The sequence below is a fragment of the Lampetra planeri genome, chromosome 82 (assembly GCF_965212315.1).
Source record: "Lampetra planeri chromosome 82, kcLamPlan1.2.h2, whole genome shotgun sequence".
Lineage (NCBI taxonomy): Eukaryota > Metazoa > Chordata > Hyperoartia > Petromyzontiformes > Petromyzontidae > Lampetra > Lampetra planeri.
Window position 1 is genome coordinate 3,757,026 of NC_136186.1, and position 23,869 is coordinate 3,780,894.

The following is a 23,869-nucleotide window of genomic DNA, read 5'->3' on the forward strand; positions in this document are numbered from 1 at the left end:
CCCCTCTCCCTCACCACTCTCCCTCACAACTCACCGTCACCACTCACCACTCACCACTCACCCCTCACCATCACCACTCAACCTCACCACTCTTCGTCATCACTCACCCTCACCACTCACCCCTCACCACTCACCCCTCACCCTCACCACTCACCCTCACCACTCACCCTCACAACTCACCCCTCACCATCACCACTCCCCCTCACCACTCTCCTTCACCACTCACTCTCACCATTCACCCTCACCATTCAGCCTCACCACTCACCCTCACCACTCACCCCTCACCCTCACCACTCACCCTGACCACTCACCCCTCACCATCACCACTCACCCTCACCACTCTCCCTCACCACTCACTCTCACCATTCACCCTCACCATTCAGCCTCACCACTCACCCTCACCACTCAACCTCACCACTCACCACTCACCGTCACAACCACCACTCACCCTCACCACTCAACCTCACCACTCACCCTCCCACTCACCCTTCCTACTCACCACTCAACCTCACCACTGACCACTCACCACTCACCCTTACCCCCACGACTCACTCTCACCACTCACCCTTACTATTGACCACACACCCTCACCACTCACCCTCAACATCAACACTCACCCTCACCACTCACCATCATCACAAATCCTAACCACTCACCCTCACCACTCACTCTCACCACACCCTCAGCACTCACCCTCCCCACTCACCCTCACCACTTAACCTCACCACTCAACCTCACACTCACCCTCACCACTCACCCTCACCATTCACCCTCAACACTCACCCTCACCCCTCTCCCTCACCACTCATCGTCACCACTCACCACTCACCCTCATCACTCACCACTCACCCCTCACCATCACCACTCACCCTCACCACTAACCCTGACCGCTCACAACTAACCACTCACCACTCACCCTCACCAATAACCCTCACCATCACCACTCACCCTTACAACTCACCACTCAACCTCACCACTCTTCGTCATCACTCACCCTCACCACTCACCCCTCACCACTCACCCCTCACCACTCACCCTCACCACTCACCCTCACCACTCACCCCTCACCATCACCACTCACCCTCACCACTCTCCCTCACCACTCACCACTCAATCTCACCATTTACCCTCACCATTCAGCCTCACCACTCACCCTCACCACTCACCCTCACCACTCACCGTCACAACCAGCACTCACCCTCACCACTCACCCTCACCACTCAACCTCACTACTCACCCTCACTACTCACCATTCATCCTGACCAATCACCACTGACCAATCACCACTCACCACTCTCCACTAACCCTCACCACTCAACCTCACCACTTACCCTCACCACTCACCCTCACCACTCACCCTTCCTACTCACCACTCAACCTCACCACTGACCACTCACCACTCACCCTTACCCTCACCACTCACACTCACCACTCACCCTTACTATTCACCACACACCCTCACCACTCACCCTCAACATCAACACTCACCCTCACCACTCACCATCATCACAAATCCTAACCACTCACCCTGACCACTCACCCTCACCACTTACTCTCACCACACCCTCAGCACTCACCCTCCTCACTCACCCTCACCACTTAACCTCACCACTCACCCTCACCACTCACCCTCACCATTCACCCTCAACACTCACCCTCACCATTCACCCTCAACACTCACCCTCACCCCTCTCCCTCACCACTCTCCCTCACCACTCACCGTCACCACTCACCACTCACCCTCACCACTCACCACTCACCCCTCACCATCACCACTCACCACTCACCCTCACCACTAACCCTCACCATCACCACTCACCCTTACTACTCACCACTCAACCTCACCACTCTTCGTCATCACTCACCCTCACCACTCACCCCTCACCCTCACCACTCACCCTCCCACTCACCCTTCCTACTCACCACTCAACCTCACCACTGACCACTCACCACTCACCCTTACCCTCACCACTCACTCTCACCACTCACCCTTACTATTGACCACACACCCTCACCACTCACCCTCAACATCAACACTCACCCTCATCACTCACCATCATCACAAATCCTAACCACTCACCCTCACCACTCACTCTCACCACACCCTCAGCACTCACCCTCACCCCTCTCCCTCACCACTCATCGTCACAACTCACCCTCATCACTCACCACTCACCGCTCACCCCTCACCATCACCACTCACCCTCACCACTAACCCTGACCGCTCACCACTAACCAGTCACCACTCACCCTCACCAATAACCCTCACCATCACCACTCACCCTTACTACTCACCACTCAACCTCACCACTCTTCGTCATCACTCACCCTCACCACTCACCCCTCACCACTCACCCCTCACCCTCACCACTCACCCTCACCACTCACCCTCAGCACTCACCCCTCACCATCACCACTCACCCTCACCACTCTCCCTCACCACTCACCACTCACTCTCACCATTCACCCTCACCATTCAGCCTCACCACTCACCCTCACCACTCACCACTCACCGTCACAACCAGCACTCACCCTCACCACTCACCCTCACCACTCAACCTCACCACTCACCCTCACTACTCACCATTCATCCTGACCAATCACCACTGACCAATCACCACTCACCAGTCTCCACTAACCCTCACCACTCAACCTCACCACTCACCCTCACCACTCACCCTTCCTACTCACCACTCAACCTCACCACTGACCACTCACCACTCACCCTTACCCTCACCACTCACTCTAACCACTCACCCTTACTATTCACCACACACCCTCACCACTCACCCTCAACATCAACACTCACCCTCACCACTCACCATCATCACAAATCCTAACCACTCACACTCACCACTCACTCTCACCACACCCTCAGCACTCACCCTCCTCACTCACCCTCACCACTTAACCTCACCACTCAACCTCACCACTCACCCTCACCACTCACCCTCACCACTCACCCTCACCATTCACCCTCAACACTCACCCTCACCATTCACCCTCAACACTTACCCTCACCCCTCTCCCTTACCACTCTCCCTCACCACCCACCGTCACCACTCACCACTCACCCTCACCACTCACCACTCACCCCTCACAATCACCACTCACCACTCACCCTCACCACTAACCCTCACCATCACCACTCACCCTTACTACTCACCACTCAACCTCACCACTCTTCGTCATCACTCACCCTCACCACTCACCCCTCACCCTCACCACTCACCCTCACCACTCACCCTCACCACTCACCCCTCACCATCACCACTCACCCTCACCACTCTCCCTCACCACTCACCACTCACTCTCACCATTCACCCTCACCATTCAGCCTCACCACTCACCCTCACCACTCACCCTCACCACTCACCACTCACCGTCACAACCAGCACTCACCCTCACCACTCACCCTCACCACTCAACCTCACTACTCACCATTCATCCTGACCAATCACCACTGACCAATCACCACTCACCACTCTCCACTAACCCTCACCACTCAACCTCACCACTCACCCTCACCACCCACCACTCACCCTCACCACTCACCCTTCCTACTCACCACTCAACCTCACCACTGAACACTCACCACTCACCCTTACCCTCACCACTCACTCTCACCACTCACCCTTACTATTCACCACACACCCTCACCACTCACCCTCAACATCAACACTCACCCTCACCACTCACCATCATCACAAATCCTAACCACTCACCCTCACCACTCACCCTCACCACTCACTCTCACCACACCCTCAGCACTCACCCTCCTCACTCACCCTCACCACTTAACCTCACCACTCAACCTCACCACTCACCCTCACCACTCACCCTCACCATTCACCCTCAACACTCACCCTCGCCATTCACCCTCAACACTCACCCTCACCCCTCTCCCTCACCACTCTCCCTCACCACTCACCGTCAGCACTCACCACTCACCCTCACCACTCACCACTCACCCCTCACCATCACCACTCACCACTAACCCTGACCCCTCACCACTGACCACTCACCACTCACCCTCACCACTAACCCTCACCATCACCACTCACCCTTACTACTCACCACTCAACCTCACCACTCACCCCTCAACACTCACCCCTCACCCTCACCACTCACCCTCACCACTAACCCTCACCACTCACGCTCACCACTTAACCTCACCACTCAACCTCACCACTCACCCTCACCACTCACCCTCACCATTCACCCTCAACACTCACCCTCGCCATTCACCCTCAACACTCACCCTCACCCCTCTCCCTCACCACTCACCGTCACCACCCACCACTCACTCTCACCATTGACCCTCACCATTCAGCCTCACCAATCACCCTCACCACTCACCCTCACCACTCAACCTCACCACTCAACCTCACCCTCACTACTGACCATTCATCCTGAACAATCACCACTGACCAATCACCACTCACCACTCTCCACTAACCCTCACCACTCAACCTCAAAACTAACGACTCTATCACCACTCACCCTCACCACTCAGCACTCACCCTCACCACTCACCCTCACCACTCACGCTCACCACTCACCACTCACCCATCACCACTCACAGCTGCCACTCACCATCACAACAACCACTCACCCTCACCGCTCACCACTCACCCTCACCACTCACCCTCACCACTCACCCTGACCACTCACCCTCACCACTAACCCTCACCACTCACCCTTACCACTCACCCTCACTCACCCTCACCACTCACCCTCACCACTCACCCTCACCACCACTACTCACCCTCACCACTCTCCCTCACCACTCTCTCACCACTCACCCTCACCACTCACCCTTCTACCTCAACACTCACCCTCACCAATCATCCTCACCACTCACTCTCACCACACCCTCAGCACTCACCCTCCCCACTCGCCCTCACCACTTAACGTCACCACTCAACCTCACCACTCACTCTCACCACTCACCCTTACTATTCACCACACACCCTCACCACTCACCCTCAACATCAACACTCACCCTCACCACTCACCATCATCACAAATCCTAACCACTCACCCTCACCACTCACTCTCACCACACCCTCAGCACTCACCCTCCTCACTCACCCTCACCACTTAACCTCACCACTCAACCTCACCACTCAACCTCACCACTCACCTTCACCACTCACCCTCACCATTCACCCTCAACACTCACCCTCACCATTCACCCTCAACACTCACCCTCACCCCTCTCCCTCACCACTCTCCCTCACCACTCACCGTCACCACTCACCACTCACCCTCACCACTCACCACTCACCCCTCACCATCACCACTCACCCTCACCACTAACCCTGACCCCTCACCACTGACCACTCACCACTCACCCTCACCACTAACCCTCAGCATCACCACTCACCCTTACTACTCACCACTCAACCTCACCACTCACCCCTCACCCTCACCACTCACCACTCACCCTCACCACTCACCCTCACCACTCACCCCTCACCATCACCACTCACCCTCACCACCCACCACTCACTCTCACCATTGACCCTCACCATTCAGCCTCACCACTCACCCTCACCACTCACCCTCACCAATCAACCTCACCACTCAACCTCACCACTCAACCTCACCCTCACTACTGACCATTCATCCTGAACAATCACCACTGACCAATCACCACTCACCACTCTCCACTAACCCTCACCACTCAACATCACCACTCACCCTCAAAGCTAACGACTCTCTCACCACTCACCCTCACCACTCAGCACTCACCCTCACTACTCACCCTCACCACTCACGCTCACCACTCACCACTCACCCATCACCACTCACAACTGCCACTCACCGTCACAACAACCACTCACCCTCACTGCTCACCACTCACCCTCACCACTCACCCTGACCACTCACCCTCACCACTCACCCTGACCACTCACCCTCACCACTAACCCTCACCACTCACCCTTACCACTCACCCTCACTCACCCTCACCACTCACTCACCCTCACTACTCACCCTCACCACTACTACTCACCCTCACCACTCTCCCTCACCACTCTCTCACCACTTACCCTCACCACTCACCCTTCTCCCTCAACACTCACGCTCACCAATCATCCTCACCACTCACTCTCACCACACCCTCAGCACTCACCCTCCCCACTCACCCTCACCACTTAACGTCACCACTCAACCTCACCACTCACCCTCACCACTCACCCTCACCATTCACCCTCAACACTCACCCTCAACACTCACCCTCACCCCTCTCCCTCACCACTCACCGTCACCACTCACCCTCACCACTCACTCACCCTCACTACTCACCCTCACCACCACTACTCACCCTCACCACTCTCCCTCACCACTCTCTCACCACTCACCCTCACCACAAAGGGTGAGTGTGGGAGCGTGGTGAGGGAGAGTGGTGATGGTGTATATATTTGTGTCTATGATGACAGCAGTACATGCTGACGTTTTGTATGTTAATTGTAAAAGCAAAATGTGTGAATGTGTGTGTCTGCGACACTCAGTTTGTTAAAAAGGGAATAGGGTGATTTTAAAGTAATCTACAACCCTTGATTCCTTCGCAACGATAGCAAAGAATCGCTTCTTTCCGTGCTTGGGCTACATGTTTAATTATAGAATTTTATTTCCATTGGTATGTTATGTTTGAAAGTTTTCAGGAGTTTTTAATAATATTTTTGCCCCGGTCAACGCCGGATATTTCCCATTCGTAGCAGTTTATATTGAATCTATAATAAACTTATTTTAAAGGGGAACAGGGCGATTCTAAATGAATCTACAACCATCGATTCCTCTGCGCGATTCAGAAAATCGATTCTTGGCGTGTCGGGTTTAAAAGTAATTACACAGTTGTATTTTCATTGGTATGTAATGTTTTAAAGATTTCAGAAGATTTTAAATGTATTTCCCCCCCCAGGCAACGCTGGGTATATCGAGTTTATAGCACAAAAAGTCTTCTCCTGATACGTGTGGAGTGTCGAGGCCTAGTACCGTGCAGAGCCTCCGGCCTCGCCTAGATGGCCCACCCAGCTGAGGCTAGGGGCTGGGCCGCTACCCCCCCCCCCCCCCGCGCTACAAAAATACTGTATAATCGCTATAATTTTATTATCTACCCACCCTATAATAGTAAGTGCACACATTGGAGTGGGGGGGAAGTGAAACTTTGATGTATTTACCTCAGCATCGCGTGTTAATGCGTGTGCATATTTTTAACGGGAATTAAAAATGGCGTCCACCCCGCAGCGAAGGCGTCGCTACCCGTTGCCAGCGGCAACCGCCGTGGTCAGCGCCGGTCGGCAATAGTAAATAAATAAAGAGTAAATAAATAAATAAAGAGAAATCGCACGAAATCGATAATCGGACCGATTTAAAGGCGCCGGACGAAAAATCGGAAATGCCTACGTTCACCGCGGGGCCGGGGGCGTGCCCACCTGCAAAATTTTTTCTTCCTAAACCCCACGGCCCGAGCGCCAAATCCCTCCAAAGCGAGCGTACGCAGAGGGACAGACGGACAGACGGACAGACAAAAAGTGACGTTTATAGGTTAGACTAGCTAGCAGAAGTACCCGGCGTTGCCCGGGTAAAAAATATATCTCTTAATAACCTTACATATATACACAGATACTAAGGTATTGTCAAAGCCCAGTGGGCTTTAACAATACCTTTCACCACTCACCACTCACAACTCACCCTCACCACTCATCCTCACCACTCACCACTCACCACTCCCACTACCTACTCACCCTCACCATTCACCCTCACAACTCACCAATCTCCCTCACCAATCTCCCTCACCACTCACCCTCACCACTCACCGTCACCACTCACCAATCACCAAACACCCTCACCACTAACCCTCACCACTCACTCTCACCATTCACCATGACCATTCAGCCTCACCACTCACCACTCACTCTCACAATTCACCCTGACCATTCAGCCTCACCACTCACCCTCACCACTCACCCTCTGCCTCACCACTCACGCTTACCACTCACCCTCACCACCACCACTCACCCTCACCACTCACGCTCACCACTCACTCTCTCCCTCTCCACTCACCCTCACTACACACTAATCACCCTCACCCTCACCACTCACCCTCACTACTCACTAATCACCCTCACCACTCACCACTCATCCTCACTACTTACTACTCACCTTCACCACTCACCTTCACCAACTGCCCCTCACCACTCACCCTCACCACTCATCCCCACCACTCACCCCTAACCACTCACCCTCACTACTCACCATCACCACTTACCCTCACCACTCACCACCACTCACCCTCACCACTCACCCTCACCACTAACCCTCACCCTCATGACTCATCCTTACTACTCACCACTCAACGTCACCACTCTTCGTCACCACTCACCCTCACCACTCACCCTCACCACTAACCCTGACCCCTCACCACTGACCACTCACCCTCCCCACTCACCCTTCATACTCACCACTCAACCTCACCACTCACCCTCACCACCCACCACTCACCCTCACCACTCACCCTTCCTACTCACCACTCAACCTCACCACTGACCACTCACCCTTACCCTCACCACTCACTCTCACCACTCACCCTTACTATTCACCACACACCCTCACCACTCACCCTCAACATCAACACTCGCCCTCACCACTCACCATCATCACAAATCCTAACCACTCACCCTCACCACTAACCCTGACCGCTCACCACTGACCACTCACCACTCAACCTCACCACTCTTCGTCATCACTCACCCTCACCTCTCACCCCTCACCACTCACCCTCACCACTCACCCTCACCACTCACCCTCACCACTCACCCCTCACCCTCACCACTCTCCCTCACCACTCACCACTCACTCTCACCATTCACCCTCACCATTCAGCCTCACCACTCACCCTCACCACTCACCCTCACCACTCACCACTCACCGTCACAACCAGCACTCACCCTCACCACTCACCCTCACCACTCACCCTCACTACTCACCATTCATCCTGACCAATCACCACTGACCAATCACCACTCACCACTCTCCACTAACCCTCACGACTCAACCTCACCACTCACCCTCACCACCCACCACTCACCCTTCCTACTCACCACTCAACCTCACCACTGACCACTCACCCTTACCCTCACCACTCACTCTCACCACTCACCCTTATTATTCACCACACACCCTCACCACTCACCCTCAACATCAACACTCACCCTCACCACTCACCATCATCACAAATCCTAACCACTCACCCTCACCACTCAACCTCACCACTCACCCTCACCACTCACGCTCACCATTCACCCTCAACACTCACCCTCACCCCTCTCCCTCACCACTCTCCCTCACCACTCACCACTCACCCCTCACCACTCACCCTCACCACTAACCCTGACCCCTCACCACTCACCACTCACCCTCACCACTAACCCTCACCATCACCACTCACCCTTACTACTCACCACTCAACCTCACCACTCTTCGTCATCACTCACCCTCACCACTCACCACTCACCCTCACCACTCACCCTCACCATCACCACTCACCCTCACCACTCTCCCTCACCATTCACCACTCACTCTCACCATTGACCCTCACCATTCAGCCTCACCACTCACCCTCACCACTCACCCTCACCACTCAACCTCACCCTCACTACTGACCATTCATCCTGAACAATCACCACTGACCAATCACCACTCACCACTCTCCACTAACCCTCACCACTCAACATCACCACTCACCCTCAAAACTAACGACTCTCTCACCACTCACCCTCACCACTCACCCTCACCACTCACCCTCACCACTCACCACTCACCCATCACCACTCACAACTGCCACTCACCATCACAACAACTCACCGCTCACCACTCACCACTCACCCTCACCACTCACCCTCACCACTCACCCTGACCACTCACCCTGACCACTCACCCTGACCACTCACCCTGACCACTCACCCTGACCACTCACCCTCAACCACTAACCCTCACCACTCACCCTCACCCACCCTCACCACTCACCCTCACCCACCCCCACCACTCACCCTCACCACTCACCCTCACCACTCACTCACCCTCACTACTCACCCTCACCACTCTCTCACCACTCACCCTTACCACTCACCCTTATCCCTCAACACTCATGCTCACCCTCAACAATCATCCTCACCACTTAACGTCATCACTCAACCTCACCACTCACCACTCACCCTCACCATTCACCCTCAACACTCACCCTCACCACTCTCCCCTCACCACTCACCACTCACCGTCACCACTCACCCTCACCACTCACTCACCCTCACTACTCACCCTCACCACTCTCCCTCACCACTCTCTCACCATCATCACAAAGGGTGAGTGAGGGAGAGTGGTGAGGGAGAGTGGTGATGGTGTATATATTTGTGTCTATGATGACAGCAGTACATGCTAAGGTTTTGTATGTTAAATGTAAAAGCAAAATGTGTGAATGTGTGTGTCTGCGACACGCAGTTTGTTAAAAAGGGAATAGGGCGATTTTAAAGTAATCTACAACCCTTGATTCCTTCGCAACGATAGCAAAGAATTGCTTCTTCTCGCGCTTGGGCTACATGTTTAATTATAGAGTTTTATTTCCATTGGTATGTTATGTTTGAAAGTTTTCAGGAGTTTTTAATAATATTTTTGTCCCGGTCAACGCCGGATATTTCCCATTCGTAGCAGTTTATATCGACTCTATAATCAACTTATTTTAAAGGGGAACAGGGCGATTCTAAATGAATCTACAACCATCGATTCCTCTGCGCGATTCAGAAAATTATTCTTGGCCCGTCGGGTTTAAAAGCAACTATACAGTTGTATTTTCATTGGTATGTAATGTTTTAAAGTTTTCAGAAGATTTTAAATGTATTTCCCCCCCCCCCCCGGGCAACGCTGGGTATATCGAGTTTATAGCACAAAAAGTCTTCTCCTGACACGTGTGGGGTGTCGAGGCCTAGCACCCGGCTTAGGCTAGGGGCTGGGCCGCTACCCCCACCCACCCCCCCGCGCTACAAAAATACTGTATAATCGCTATAATTTTATTTTCTACCGACCCTATAATAGTAAGTGCACACATTGGAGTGGGGGGGAAGTGAAACTTTGATGTATTTACCTCAGCGTCGCGTGTTAATGCGTGTGCATATTTTTAACGGGAATTAAAAATGGCGTCCACCCCGCAGCGGAGGCGTCGCTACCCGTTGCCAGGGGCAACTACCGTGGTCATCGCCGGTCGGCACTAGTAAATAAATAAATAAATAAAGAGTAAATAAATAAATAAAGAGAAATCGCACGAAATCTATTATCGGACCGATTTAAAGGCGATGGACGAAAAATTGGAAATGCCTACGTTCACCGCGGGGCCGGGGGCGTGCCAACCTGCAAAATTTTTTCTTCCTAAACCCCACGGCCTGAGCGCCAAATCCCTCCAAAGCGAGCGTACGCAGAGGGACAGACGGACAGACAAAAAGTGACGTTTATAGGTTAGAAGAAGAAGACTAGCTTGACTACCCGGCGTCGCCCGGGATTTGGATTCACCACACCCGGCCGCCTTTGTCTCCCCAGTGGCGATGTTCACATACCACATCAGTTACTCGTTTGAGGCTGAGTCGACCTAGGGGAAGCCCAGGATCAGTAAAAATAATCGTGGTGGCCGTGAGCGGGAATCAAACTCGGGTCACCGGGTTCGTAGGGCAGCGCGCTCACCACACATCATTTCTAAAACACAGAAGTGAGATGGCTTTCTAAAGGTAGATCACTGGCCAAAGTTTTTGAGTTGCGAGAGCCACTCCAGAGATATCTTTTAGAAAAACAGTCAACACTGGCAGCACATTTCAGTGACACAGAATGGGTCGCAAAACTTGCTCACTTGTGTGACATATTCAGCCTGCTCAACGTACTCAATCTGTAATTTCAGGGGAGATCGACAACTCTGTTCAATTCGGCAGATAAAGTGGCTGCATTCAAAGCCAAACTGGAATTATGGGGGCGACGAGTGAACATTGGAACTTTTGACATGTTTCAAACACTAGCAGAGATTTTGAAAGAGACTGAGCCAGGGCCTTTCTCCCAGCTGGTGCATTAAAACCTATCTCAGCTTTTAAAAGAGTTTGAGCGTTACTTCCCAACCACAAAAGACCCCTGAACAGGGAATCGACCCACGACCCATTTTTGAATAAGGCAGGTGAATCGACTTTATCTGTGCTAGAAGAGGATCAACTGTTTGAGATCGCAAATGAAGGCACCTTAAAAGTATGTTTGAGACAACTTCAAATCTTGATACGTTCTGGATTAAAGTCAAGGCGGAAAATCCTGAGATTGCCACAAAAGCACTGAAAAGCCTGCTTCCATTTCCAACGTCCTATCTTTGTGAAGCAGGGTTTTCTGCAGTGACAGCAACCAAAACGAAATTACGGAGTAGACTGGACATAGGCAACACACTTCGGGTGTCACGGTCTCCCATCACCCCCAGATGGGACCATCTAGTTACAGGAAAACAAGCTCAGGGCACCCACTGATTCTGTGATGCCGCCGCCGCGAAGCCGCTCGGCGGGCGCCCCATCTACGACCTCGCCACCACCAAGCGACGGGGCCGAACCCGCTTCCCCCTCACCGCCCCCCACATAAACACACCCTCACACATTTCCCCCCATAGAGCTCCGAGGGGAGGTCTCCTGGCCGGCAGGTTTTCACCCAAATGCCCTCATAGGGATAATCTTCACAATTTCCTGCGGCCAGGGAATTGGGCGACCTCCCCCGATGCTAATTCGCACCGCGGCGCTGTGACCCGGGTTGAGATTGCATGGTCACGGCGGGGGCTGTCCAGCCACCACGGTTGAAACGCACCCCCCCCCCACACACGTATCGGCAGGGCAGGCAGGCGACGCAATCCACAAACGAACAGCGGGAAAACGGGGCCCCGCCCACTGTTCGGCTAGACGACGCAATCCACAACCGAACGGCGGAAAAACGGGGCCCCGCCCACTGTTCGATGAGACGACGCAACCCGTCGCGCTAACCGGGTTCTAACCGCCCGAAACCAGCCAGAGGACAGGTGAAGCGCTCCGATTGGCCAGCGTGAGTGAGAGAGAGGCAGGTGGGACTTCGCTTAAACAACCTGGGAAGTTTAATTCAGAGGGATAAGGTAAGGTAAGATTCCCGACAACCGAGAGATAGAGTGGTCCTGCCATGCTGACTCTTACTGACTCGGGTAATAGGGGTTCGCTAATATACGCCGGGAATAAATCGTTAGGATCAATAACAGCCTGGTGTGGTCTTTGCGGGTGTGTGGGAAGAGCGTGTGAGCGGGTGTCCGCTTGACGTATCGCGTGTGGTTTGGACGAGCGTGTGAAAGCGCGTGGTGCTGTGTGTACGTACCCTCACAGCGTATGTAGTCAGTGCTCCACGGGTGTGCGCTCGTAATGTGGGTGGTCGGTGTTTCCGCGGGTACACGATCCGTTCTGTCGCTGTGGAGACGCGTGCTGCGTGAGGGCTCACACCCACCGTAAACACCGGTCCCACGGCCCCTTTAAACGAGCGTTATCACCCGCTCACGGCGGCCGCGAGTGTGCGAGCAACGCCACTGCCCTCTGACCTCCAACCCCCAGCTGCCATGCGATTTCTAGAGCGTGCACGGAGTTGAACAGTAGCATGCGGCTAGTTATTACCAATGTTTGAGGGAAGGCACGCGGAGGGTGTTTGAATGAACAAAGGGGGGCTAAAGGGGCCAGCCGAGAGTTGTCACACAGAGAGGAATCGGGGGGCAGTAGCCCCGACAATTCTGCATTATGGTGAGTTGTATAATTATTTCATATTACAATGTAATATGAAATAATATAATGCGCTTGAATCATCATGAAACCATCCTCCCCTCCCCCTCCCCGCGGGTCCGTGAAAAAAATTGTCTTCTTAATAATCGTGATAATACAAAGATTATCGCTATAACTTTTGCTGATTATGTCTTAGTGTAATTCTATCAGGTCTCAGAATTCAGATTTTGCCGAAGGATGAAGTTCTTATAATTAAGATCATCATGCATGAACATAGAAAGGAACCACTCAAGACACTTCTGTGTTAAGCAACTTTAAATTATAAACAAAAACATAACACTCTAATATGCAAACTCTTAGGCTTGGAATTGTCAACACAATACTCCTGGAGATGTGCTCCTCATTGATCCGAACATTTAACCCTCAATGATTACGTTGTTAAACTGGGTAACAGAGCAATCGGTTAATTCCTTAGAGTAACGCGAGCATAGAAAAAAGTCCTTAAAAATAAATGTGACGATATTCATACGAACAGCAATAAAGAAACATGTCCCGAATGCAAAAGTAGACCTCAATTAATTCATTGGTAGATTATGTAATTAACTAAATGTCTTGTAACAATGGTGTGCGGCAGTATGCCTGCTTCAGCAAATGCTTATCAATTGGCTAAGGCGTCAATAAATTCGCGGGCAAGATTCTGTGATCAAAATAAAGATTTCAACACAATAGTCTCCCTGTGAATGTGTGGATTTCGTAACGTACGTTTATAAACGTTAAGTTTCGTCAATGAATTCATCGGTACAGTTGAAATTAACAAAAAGAACGACTAAAATACTTCTCAACGACCGTATCCATGTGACTCAATGGGCAGCAATGTTCTTCATTATCATCTAATAGTTGACGCACTCTCATCATTCTTCTTCTTATTATTAGTCCCGGTATGTGTGTGTTTGGTGGTTTTGTCTCCTTGATCAATTATTTGCGTCAAGCAGACGCTGGGTGATACGTGGCGAATATGTGAGTGTGGGGGAGGGTCATACACACAGCTTCCTCGCTCTCTCTCGTTCGGCGGCAGCTGGAGCTGCTGCCCACTGCTGGATGAAGAGTCTGCACGACGCTCGCCGTCGGCGGTGCGCGATGATTCCGTCGTCAGATAGCGCCCGCAGCTCGTCTGCTGGTCGCCGTTCCTCACTCTTGTCTTGGTTCACAGGTGGTGCTGGTCGGTGTGTGTGGGTCGAACCCACGGCGCTCTCCTCTTCCTCACGGGCGGCTGGTCAGGCTCTTTCCCCTGCTGGATGAGCTGAGTCGGCACGACGCTTGTCTTTGAAGGTGGCGCTGCTGCGCTCTCTCTCCGGCTCCATGCTCTCTGGCGATGCCTGGTTGCGCGTAAAGCTGGTTCTCTGTGATGCTGTCTTGGTCGATGCTTGGGCTTCCACCCTTTCTCCCGGTTGATTGCTCGTCTTTGCTCGTCACTCTATCTCTCGGGCTGCAGCTGCTCGTGGGAGCTGGCACTCAGCATTGAATAACTTTGAGCGATACTTCTTCTGTCAGCGCCGAGCTCGTACTCAGTGACCCATTGCTACTCGGCAAGCCTCTTCATCCTTGGTTGATTGCAGAGTCCCACCCCAGAGCTTGCTGCGTGCAGTAAGTCAACTCTTTGCGTTGATGTCGTAGACTCGTGGCTTATGCTGGTGCAGCTCGTTGACGATGTGCCAGTCAAGGGGGCAGGTTCCCCGGAGCCTGCCGATCACAGCTGCTCGTGGAAGCTGGAACTCACTCTCAAAACTTGTAAATTGTATTCGCACACCTCTTGAACAACTGTGAAAGCTTAGTACAATACAACTTATCGGAATCCTTGACTTTGCAAGTGACTCAAAACATTAGGATGAATGTAGAATAAAACTCTCAGCGATACTCTGTCAGTCCATGCCTAACTCAGCACCGAGCATCACTTCGCCCCTCTACTCTGCGAGACACAACACCCATTGTTGATCACGAGGCCATGCCCCGGAGTCTACCCGTCGCAGTACTCTCTGTCGCTTGTAGTCTTCTGTAACTTGCAGTAGTCTCGATCTATGGGTCGTGTCTCTGTCTTTACGTGAATTCTCTCCCCTCGGATCACCGTGTGGTTAGTCATAGGACACAACATATGCATTGTCTTTGAAACTGATTGGTCCACACCAGAGACAGCTTTCTTTAGAGCCTAGTATCAGACGGTGTTAATCCAGAGGACGCCAAAAGGCATGCTCTTTGAGAGTTTGTGATGAGATGATACAAAACTCCGAGTTGCTGAGGCGATTAACCAAGCACCATATAAATGTTAATATTATTATAACATAGTGAATGCTTGGGAGCTTATTGGCTCTCGCTCCTAGTTAGAGATCTACCCAACCCACAGGTCCGCAAATACTGACGGCTCTTACTCTGCAGGTTGAACCTAGGAATGGAGTCTTCAACTTCACGTTCTTTTCATTAAAGGCCTGTGACAAATGTGAATCTATTGGAGCTTCATTGTCTCAAGCTTACACATCTACAGGTTCTCCATTTGACTTTGTATTGTCTAAGAAGTCCACCCACACCTCCACTTCCACAAACTGCTGGGAGTTGCCTCGCTCTGCCTCACAATCAGAATTCTCCTCCTGCTTCACGTTGCCTCCATTGATGTGAAGGTCCGGTTTTGGAGTTGAATGTTCATCTTCACATTTTACCTTCACTTCTTCGCTCTTCACTGTCACTTCTTCGCTGGTCACTGTCGCCTCTTCAAATTTCACCTTGATACATTTCATAGTGTCCAAGCTGGAATTTACTTCTGGTTCTTTTTTCAGGAGGGATGGGTTCATTGCAGCACTTTGACTTTCACAAGTCGATTTCAGACTACACTCCTTGGGGGTCTTCTGATGCCTGTGTGTTCTCTGGTGTCTATGAAGCTGTGGTGACTGTTCAAACGCCTTCCCGCACAGAGTGCACTTGAAGGGTTTCTCTTCTGTGTGTGTTCTCTGGTGTATTTTAAGATAATATGAACTTGAAAATGCCTTCCCACACACAGTGCACTTGAACGCTTTCTCTCCTGTGTGTGTTCTCTGGTGTATTTTAAGATAATATGAACTTGAAAATGCCTTCCCACACACACTGCACTTAAAGGGTTTCTCTCCTGTGTGCGTTCTCTGGTGCTTTTTAAGATTTGATGACTGTGAAAATGCCATCTCACACACACTGCACTTGAAGGGATTCTCTCCTTTGTGTATTCTCTGGTGGATTTTAAGATAAGACGAACTTGAAAATGCCTTCTCACACATACTGCACGTGAAGGGTTTCTCTCCTGTGTGCATTCTCTGGTGTATTTTAAGATAATATAAACTTGAAAATGCCTTCCCACACACACTGCACTTAAAGGCTTTCTCTCCTGTGTGCGTTCTCTGGTGCGTTTTAAGATTGGATGACTGTGAAAATGCCATCTCACACACAGTGCACTTGAGGGGTTTATCTCCTGTGTGTATTCTCTGGTGGATTTTAAGACTAGATGACTGTAAAAATGCCATCTCACACACACTGCACTTGAAGGCTTTATCTCCTGTGTGCATTCTCTGGTGTATTTTAAGATAAGATGAACTTGAAAATGCCTTCCCACACACAGTGCACTTACAGGGTTTCTCTCCTGTGTGTGTGCTCTGGTGCGTTTTAAGATTGGATGACTGTGAAAATGCCATCTCACACACAGTGCACTTGAAGGGTTTATCTCCTGTGTGTATTCTCTGGTGGATTTTAAGACTAGATGACTGTAAAAATGCCATCTCACACACAGTGCACTTGAAGGCTTTCTCTCCTGTGTGTGTTCTCTGGTGTTTTTTAAGAGCAGATGAATCTGAAAATGCCTTCCCACAGACACTACACCTGAAGGCTTTCTCTTCTGTGTGTGTTCTCTGGTGTATTTTAAGATAAAATGAACTTGAAAATGCCTTCCCACACACAGTGCACCTCAAGGGTTTCTCTCCTGTGTGCGTTCTCTGGTGGATTTTAAGATTAGATGACTGTGAAAATGCTATCTCACACACAATGCACTTGAAGGGTTTATCTCCTGTGTGTCTTCTCTGGTGTATTTTAAGATAAGACGAACTTGAAAATGCCTTCCCACACACACTGCACTTAAAGGGTTTATTTCCTGTGTGCGTTCTCTGGTGTCTATGAAGCTGTGTTGAACGTGCAAACGCCTTCAAGCACATAGTGCACTTGAAGGGTTTCTCTCCTGTGTGCGTTCTCTGGTGCTTTTTAAGATTTGATGAATGTGAAAATGCCATCTCACACACACTGCACTTGAAGGGGTTCTCTCCTGTGTGCGTTCTCTGGTGGATTTTAAGATTAGATGACCGTGAAAATGCCATCTCACACACACTGCACTTGAAGGGTTTATCTCTTGTGTGTATTCGCTGGTGGATTTTAAGATTAGATGACCGTGAAAATGCCATCTCACACACACTGCACTTGAAGGCTTTATCTCCTGTGTGTGTTTTCTGGTGTATTTTAAGATAAGATGAATTTGAAAATGCCTTCCCACACACAGTGCACTTACAGGGTTTATCTCCTGTGTGTGTTCTCTGGTGGATCTGTAAACATGATGACCATGCAAATGCCTTCTCACACACAGTGCACTTGAAGGGTTTCTCTCCTGTGTGTGTTCTCTGGTGTTTTTTAAGATCAAATGAATCTGAAAATGCCTTCCCACACACAGTGCACTTGAAGGGTTTCTCTCCCGTTGGAGATCTCTGGTCCTGTGTAAAATTTCCAGTACAATCCATGCTGTTTGCATACTGGTCCCATTGTTGTCTTTGTCTACCGAGCCGCGCTGAGTGCCTTTGCTCCATCAGACCAATTCTGTAGAGGAAGCATCAGAAGAAGCATCAGCTGCAGACAAAAAAAAATATCCACACCATCTTCATCAGTATCGAGGCACAGAGGAATGAATATATACACAGTCATACATGACTTACACGTCTATATTTATTAATTTAATCAAGATTATCCCCAGTTCATCATACGGGCTGTTAAGACACACAATGAGAGGGCAAAAGGTTATAAATATACCTGTACACCCGAGTATGTTCAAAATAAATGTTAAGGCAAAACACTAAGCACACAATTTCGGCATTCTGGCTGCAAAAGTAGTATTTATAAAAGCAAATTTCAGCTAACATAGCAAAGGCTGTTGGGAATAATACTATTTGTAATGCATAAATAAATGTTCAATCGCAACTTTAGAGGTGTGAAGCCAGGCTCAGATTTGCTTGAATGCTTGGATGAACAGATCGAACTTCAGCAGCATATGTGCTGTTAATTTCCTGTTTCCATTATTCCAAAAAGTTCCAGAGGGAAACTAAAATAAGCGATTGTTTTGATTTAACCTCCATGTTCAATAGTTAATATAATTTACTGCAAATACAAACTTGACACTGTCACACACTGGCATGGTAAAAAGTAGTGGTGTGTCCAGAACCATGCCTGGCCGCCTTCATCTGCTCAGTATTGACGCTTCCTCCCTTCACCATGTAATTAATTTAAGATCAATCAACATAGCAGAGGCCCACAAGCAATTCAGCTTTCACTTATCAATCATGTTTGCTGGCAGTGATAATCAAACTAATTGTTGAGTTCATAATGCAGTGAAATAACTGCACCACATCTCCCCACAAAGATAAACTCTCTAATACACATACATTTCACATGCATCATTAACATATCTAAACAAAAATCAACCATTCATGACGAATTGCAAGTAACCTTATCCCAGTGCTAATGCCATGATAGGTGCAATTTAAGGCCATGTAAGTGTGGATTCCTTGACAGTAGGTAATGGGAATGATCCAGGTGTCAAGGGATGAATGACAGATGAACCAACTGCGCTCCCCACTGTCTTGCTGGGTTTTAGGAACCCAGCGTTCCACCTATTCATGTGGGCGTCGCACATCAGACCTCTTCATTGCTGCAGAGAAAATATCTATTAACTGCCCTGCAGCATACCTGCAGGGCAGGTAATATGGTGTTGGACCAGATGACGCCAAAAGGCGTACAACTCAAAAAAGGTGTCAGTTTTGTTGCCAGATAAAAGGGTAAAAAACAATTATCATATTTTGCTACTGGCAAAGGAGGTTCCAATGGTGTAAATGCTTACCCCGAGCTCTCATACTCTGATGGTGCATTGTCTTTGAGTTGTACGCCTTTTGGGGTCATCTGGTCCAACACCATGTGAGACAAGGCACTAAGAAAAGCTGTCTCAGGTGTGGACCAATCAATTTCAAGGACAGTGCATACATTATCAGAGTTGTGTTTTTTTTGCATTCTGACCGCAGGTATTGTGGTCAATGCAAACATGACTCCTTGTAAAAAAAAGGTGTCAGTTTTGTTGCCAGATAAAAGGGTAAAAAAACAATAATCATATTTTGCTACTGGCAAAGGTGGTTCCAATGGTGCATTGGGAGCTTCTCAAACTACATAGTTATTTATTGATTTAAAGCTTTAGTGACTGCAGGAATTAATACTCTTTGGGTCTTTCGGTCAAATCGCGTACATAGAAAATAATAGATCACGACGTTTCGATCGCAACACAAGCAATCGTCTTCAGGTGAGAGAAAAAGCTGCTGAGACAAGGTCTTATATAGGCCTGAGATGGGTGCATCAAGGTAGGTGGGTGGAGCTAGAGATGGTCCAACCAATTGAAATAAACACGGAGAAACCGTATACAAAAAATATCCCAAGACAAAAAATAGTACAAATCTGTAAATAATAAAAAGGGGTAAAACCTCTTTCTTATATTTTGCTACTGGCAAAGGAGGTCCCATGATGTAGCTGCTCGCCCGAGCTGTCATTGTTCTGATGGTGGCGTTGTCTTTGTGCTGTGTACGCCTTTTGGCGCTGTCCTCTGGTCTAACACCATTTGAGACTAGGCTCGAAAAAAAGCCGTCTCTGGTGTGGACCAATCAGTTTCACAGACAATGCACAGATTATCACAGCATGTGTTTTGTTTGCATATTGATCGCGAGTATATTGTGGTTAATGCAGACAAGATTCCTTGCAAAAGGTTTCAGTTCGGCGTTTATTTAAAGCTTTCGTGACTGCAGGGATTCATATTCTTGGTACTTTCGGTAAAGTCATCAAGTAGAAGGGAAATAATAAAATAATAAAATATGAAACAATTAAAATTTATCACGACGTTTCGATTGCAACACGAGCAATCATCGTCAGGTGTGAAAAACACAGCAAGAAATTTCTCGCTGTTTTTCACACCTAAAGTCACGTAGAAGAAAAACAATAAAATGTAAAAAATATCTCGACGTTTCGACTACAACACGAGCAATCATCGTCAGGTGTGAAAACACAGCAAGAATTTTCCGAAATTTTCTAAAAAATGATCGCTGTTTTTCACACCTAAAGTCACGTAAAAGAAAAACAATAAAAGAAAAAAACGTATCACGTTTCGACTGCAACACGAGCAATCAGGTGTGAAAAACATTAAGAACATTTTCCAAAAATTTCTTGCTGTTTTTCACACCTAAAGTCACGTAGAAGAAAAACAATAGAATAAAAATTCTCACGACGTTTCGACTGCAACACGAGCAATCATCGTCAGCTGTGAAAAACACAGCAAGAAATTGTATTACTTTATTATTTCCCTTCTACGTGACTTTACCGAAAGAACCAAGAATATCTTAACACCTGTTTTGTTGCCAGAGAAGGGGAAAAACCTCTTCTTATATGTTGCTACTGGCAAAGGAGGTCCCATGAAGTAGTGAGCCAGATGAAGACGAATTAAACTTAAGCAGAGGATTAAAGCAAATGCAATCAGGCGAGGGCAGGAGGCAAGGCCCCGTGTGGCTAGGCCCCGCGTTGTAATGTTCCAACCTGGACATCCATTCCATACTCGCTGCTACTCAATTGATATCCCTACGAGAGAGAGGCTCTACCTGGGTAAACAACAACCACCACGACAACAACCACGATGTTAACTTCTCACCTCGGATCTGTGAGAGCGAGCGCGGTGTAGCAGCCCGTGACGTCACGCAGCAGCAGGTGACATGACGTCACTTGCAGGGTTTAACACACAATCCCCTCCCCCAACGAGCGGCGGTGTAAATGAATACATTATGTTAATGAGACGGGCTCATGTCCAGTGTTGAGGCATGGATGCTGAACCAGTCACAATGAAGTAGCGATTGCATTTATGAATAAATTATGTTAAGTAACCGCCAGTTGATAGCTTCAGTTTAATTTATTAGGTACTAGAATGAAGCACCCGACGTTGCCTGGGGGAAATATTTATTGAAAAACTTCTCAAGAAAATTTAAAACATAACATATACATATTCTTAGGTTTTTATGGTAAAGTCACGTAGGTAAAAAAATTTAATTAATAAAAGTAAAATAAAATAAAAATCACGACGTTTCGATTGCAACACAATTAATCATCATCAGGTATAAATGAAATAGCAACAAAAAATTATAACCAGAAAAACTATAGACAGACATATAAGCAGACAGATATCACCAAGATACATAGAGAGAGAGAGTAACACAGGTACAGAGGGAGATCGTCTCTGTGGAGTGGCCTTAAATAGGCAGAGGGGGCGGGGGCAGAGAGATGGAGGGGTTAGATAAAAAATTAACATGTCAATGAGTGCGGAAAACACGTAAAAAATTAACATGTCAATGAGTGCGCAAAACGCGTGGTAAAGTAAGCAAGTTTGAACATTAGGAGAGAGAGCGAAAGAACACACTAAATTAAATAACCTAGCAAAATATCGAAATGTCATGTGATACAACACAGAGAGTCGTGTCTATACCCCTTTTTTTCAAATTAATATTAAGAATAATCCTGCCAACATATATACATTTTTTTGTATAGACACGGGGCAACTTGGGAGCGAACAAAGACGAGCAAAAGCCCGTTTTCCAACTGGCGTGCACACCTCACTTCAAAGGCCAGAAGGCAGGAAAGAAACACCCATCAAATGTCATAAATTCCACACAAAAGAAAAGGGGAGGGGGGGTCGCAAGAAGGTGTTAAAATAACACACACACTTCCAAAAGCCCCCTCACGACACAAGGACAGGCGCCACGAAGAATATGTATAATTATATTCTTAACAAACAAAAAAATAGCATTGACAACAAGAAAGCACAGAGGGGTTTTGAACATATTAATTAAACGAAGTTACCAACTTAACCATGAAGATTAAGCAAACATTATCTATCCTCGCTCGAATTGGAAACCAGACTAAAGTCTGCACCAGCGTCGCGATTCATCATTTGTTAATTAAATACGGACATTATTTACCCTTAATAATTTCTATGCAGCCGGGCCGAAGCATCAAAGAATAATTATGGCAGTCAGGGTCGCTCCTAAGCCAAAAAACAAAAAAACAAATTCCCTAGCCCCGGGATATCAGATAAAATAATAACAGGAAGTCAAACAATAAGTACGAAATTAGAGTGAATCTCCTAGGAAAGTTAAGGGCGGAAAAGTCTATCATAATTAACCAACATGCAACACTCCAGGGGAAGCGAGCAGCTCACAGCCGTCTTTGTCTTCCCGAGAGAAACGGCCAGAGCGCACACAGCGCCCGAAAATGGCCCTCATCAAAGTTCGTGGCGAGCGGGCGACGGCTCGAGAAAGGAAATCAGATGCTTCTAAAAATAAATAAATAGAACACATGCGTAGTGTGCTCCAACGATGGAGCACAGCCGTCTTTGTCTCCCCGCAGCACGGACAGCAAGATTTGCACACACGAGCAAATAACATCTCCCCATAAAGAAATCAAACCAAGATGGAAATACCGTGAACACGGCTACTTGCAATCAAATCACAATAATACTAAGCAGCAAAAGTGTCTCAGTTTAACTTCCAGACCAGGCATACGGCTTGGAGCCGTATGAGACAAAGGATAAACGCCAAGAGCGGGGGAGGGGATTTTAGAGCTCGCTTAACGAGTAGGCTTTCGCGACCAATATTATGCATAATCAAAAACGTGGATTATGATGTTGTAACCTCGGTGCGAACGCGAATCGTCGGTCTGGTTTAGTTTGA

At 49.0% G+C, this 23,869-nt stretch overlaps 2 protein-coding genes across 3 annotated transcripts in view; both read right to left on the bottom strand.

The window, feature by feature from the left end:
* Window positions 1-23,869, bottom strand: part of LOC144738423 (uncharacterized) — a 176,377-nt gene that overhangs the window by 28,778 nt on the left and 123,730 nt on the right. The window lies entirely within an intron of this gene.
* On the bottom strand, window positions 14,097-22,126 carry LOC144738419 (uncharacterized). 2 transcript variants are annotated; one of them, XM_078621445.1, is made up of 2 exons: window positions 21,802-22,126; window positions 14,097-18,668 (listed from the first exon to the last, which is right to left on the bottom strand). In XM_078621445.1, exon 2 carries the CDS (start codon window positions 18,656-18,658, stop codon window positions 16,322-16,324), a length of 2,337 nt encoding a protein of 778 aa, XP_078477571.1. In that variant the 5' UTR covers window positions 18,659-18,668; window positions 21,802-22,126; the 3' UTR covers window positions 14,097-16,321. The 2 variants fall into 2 exon arrangements, with proteins under 2 accessions (XP_078477571.1, XP_078477570.1); XM_078621444.1 differs by having other exon boundaries at window positions 14,097-18,698.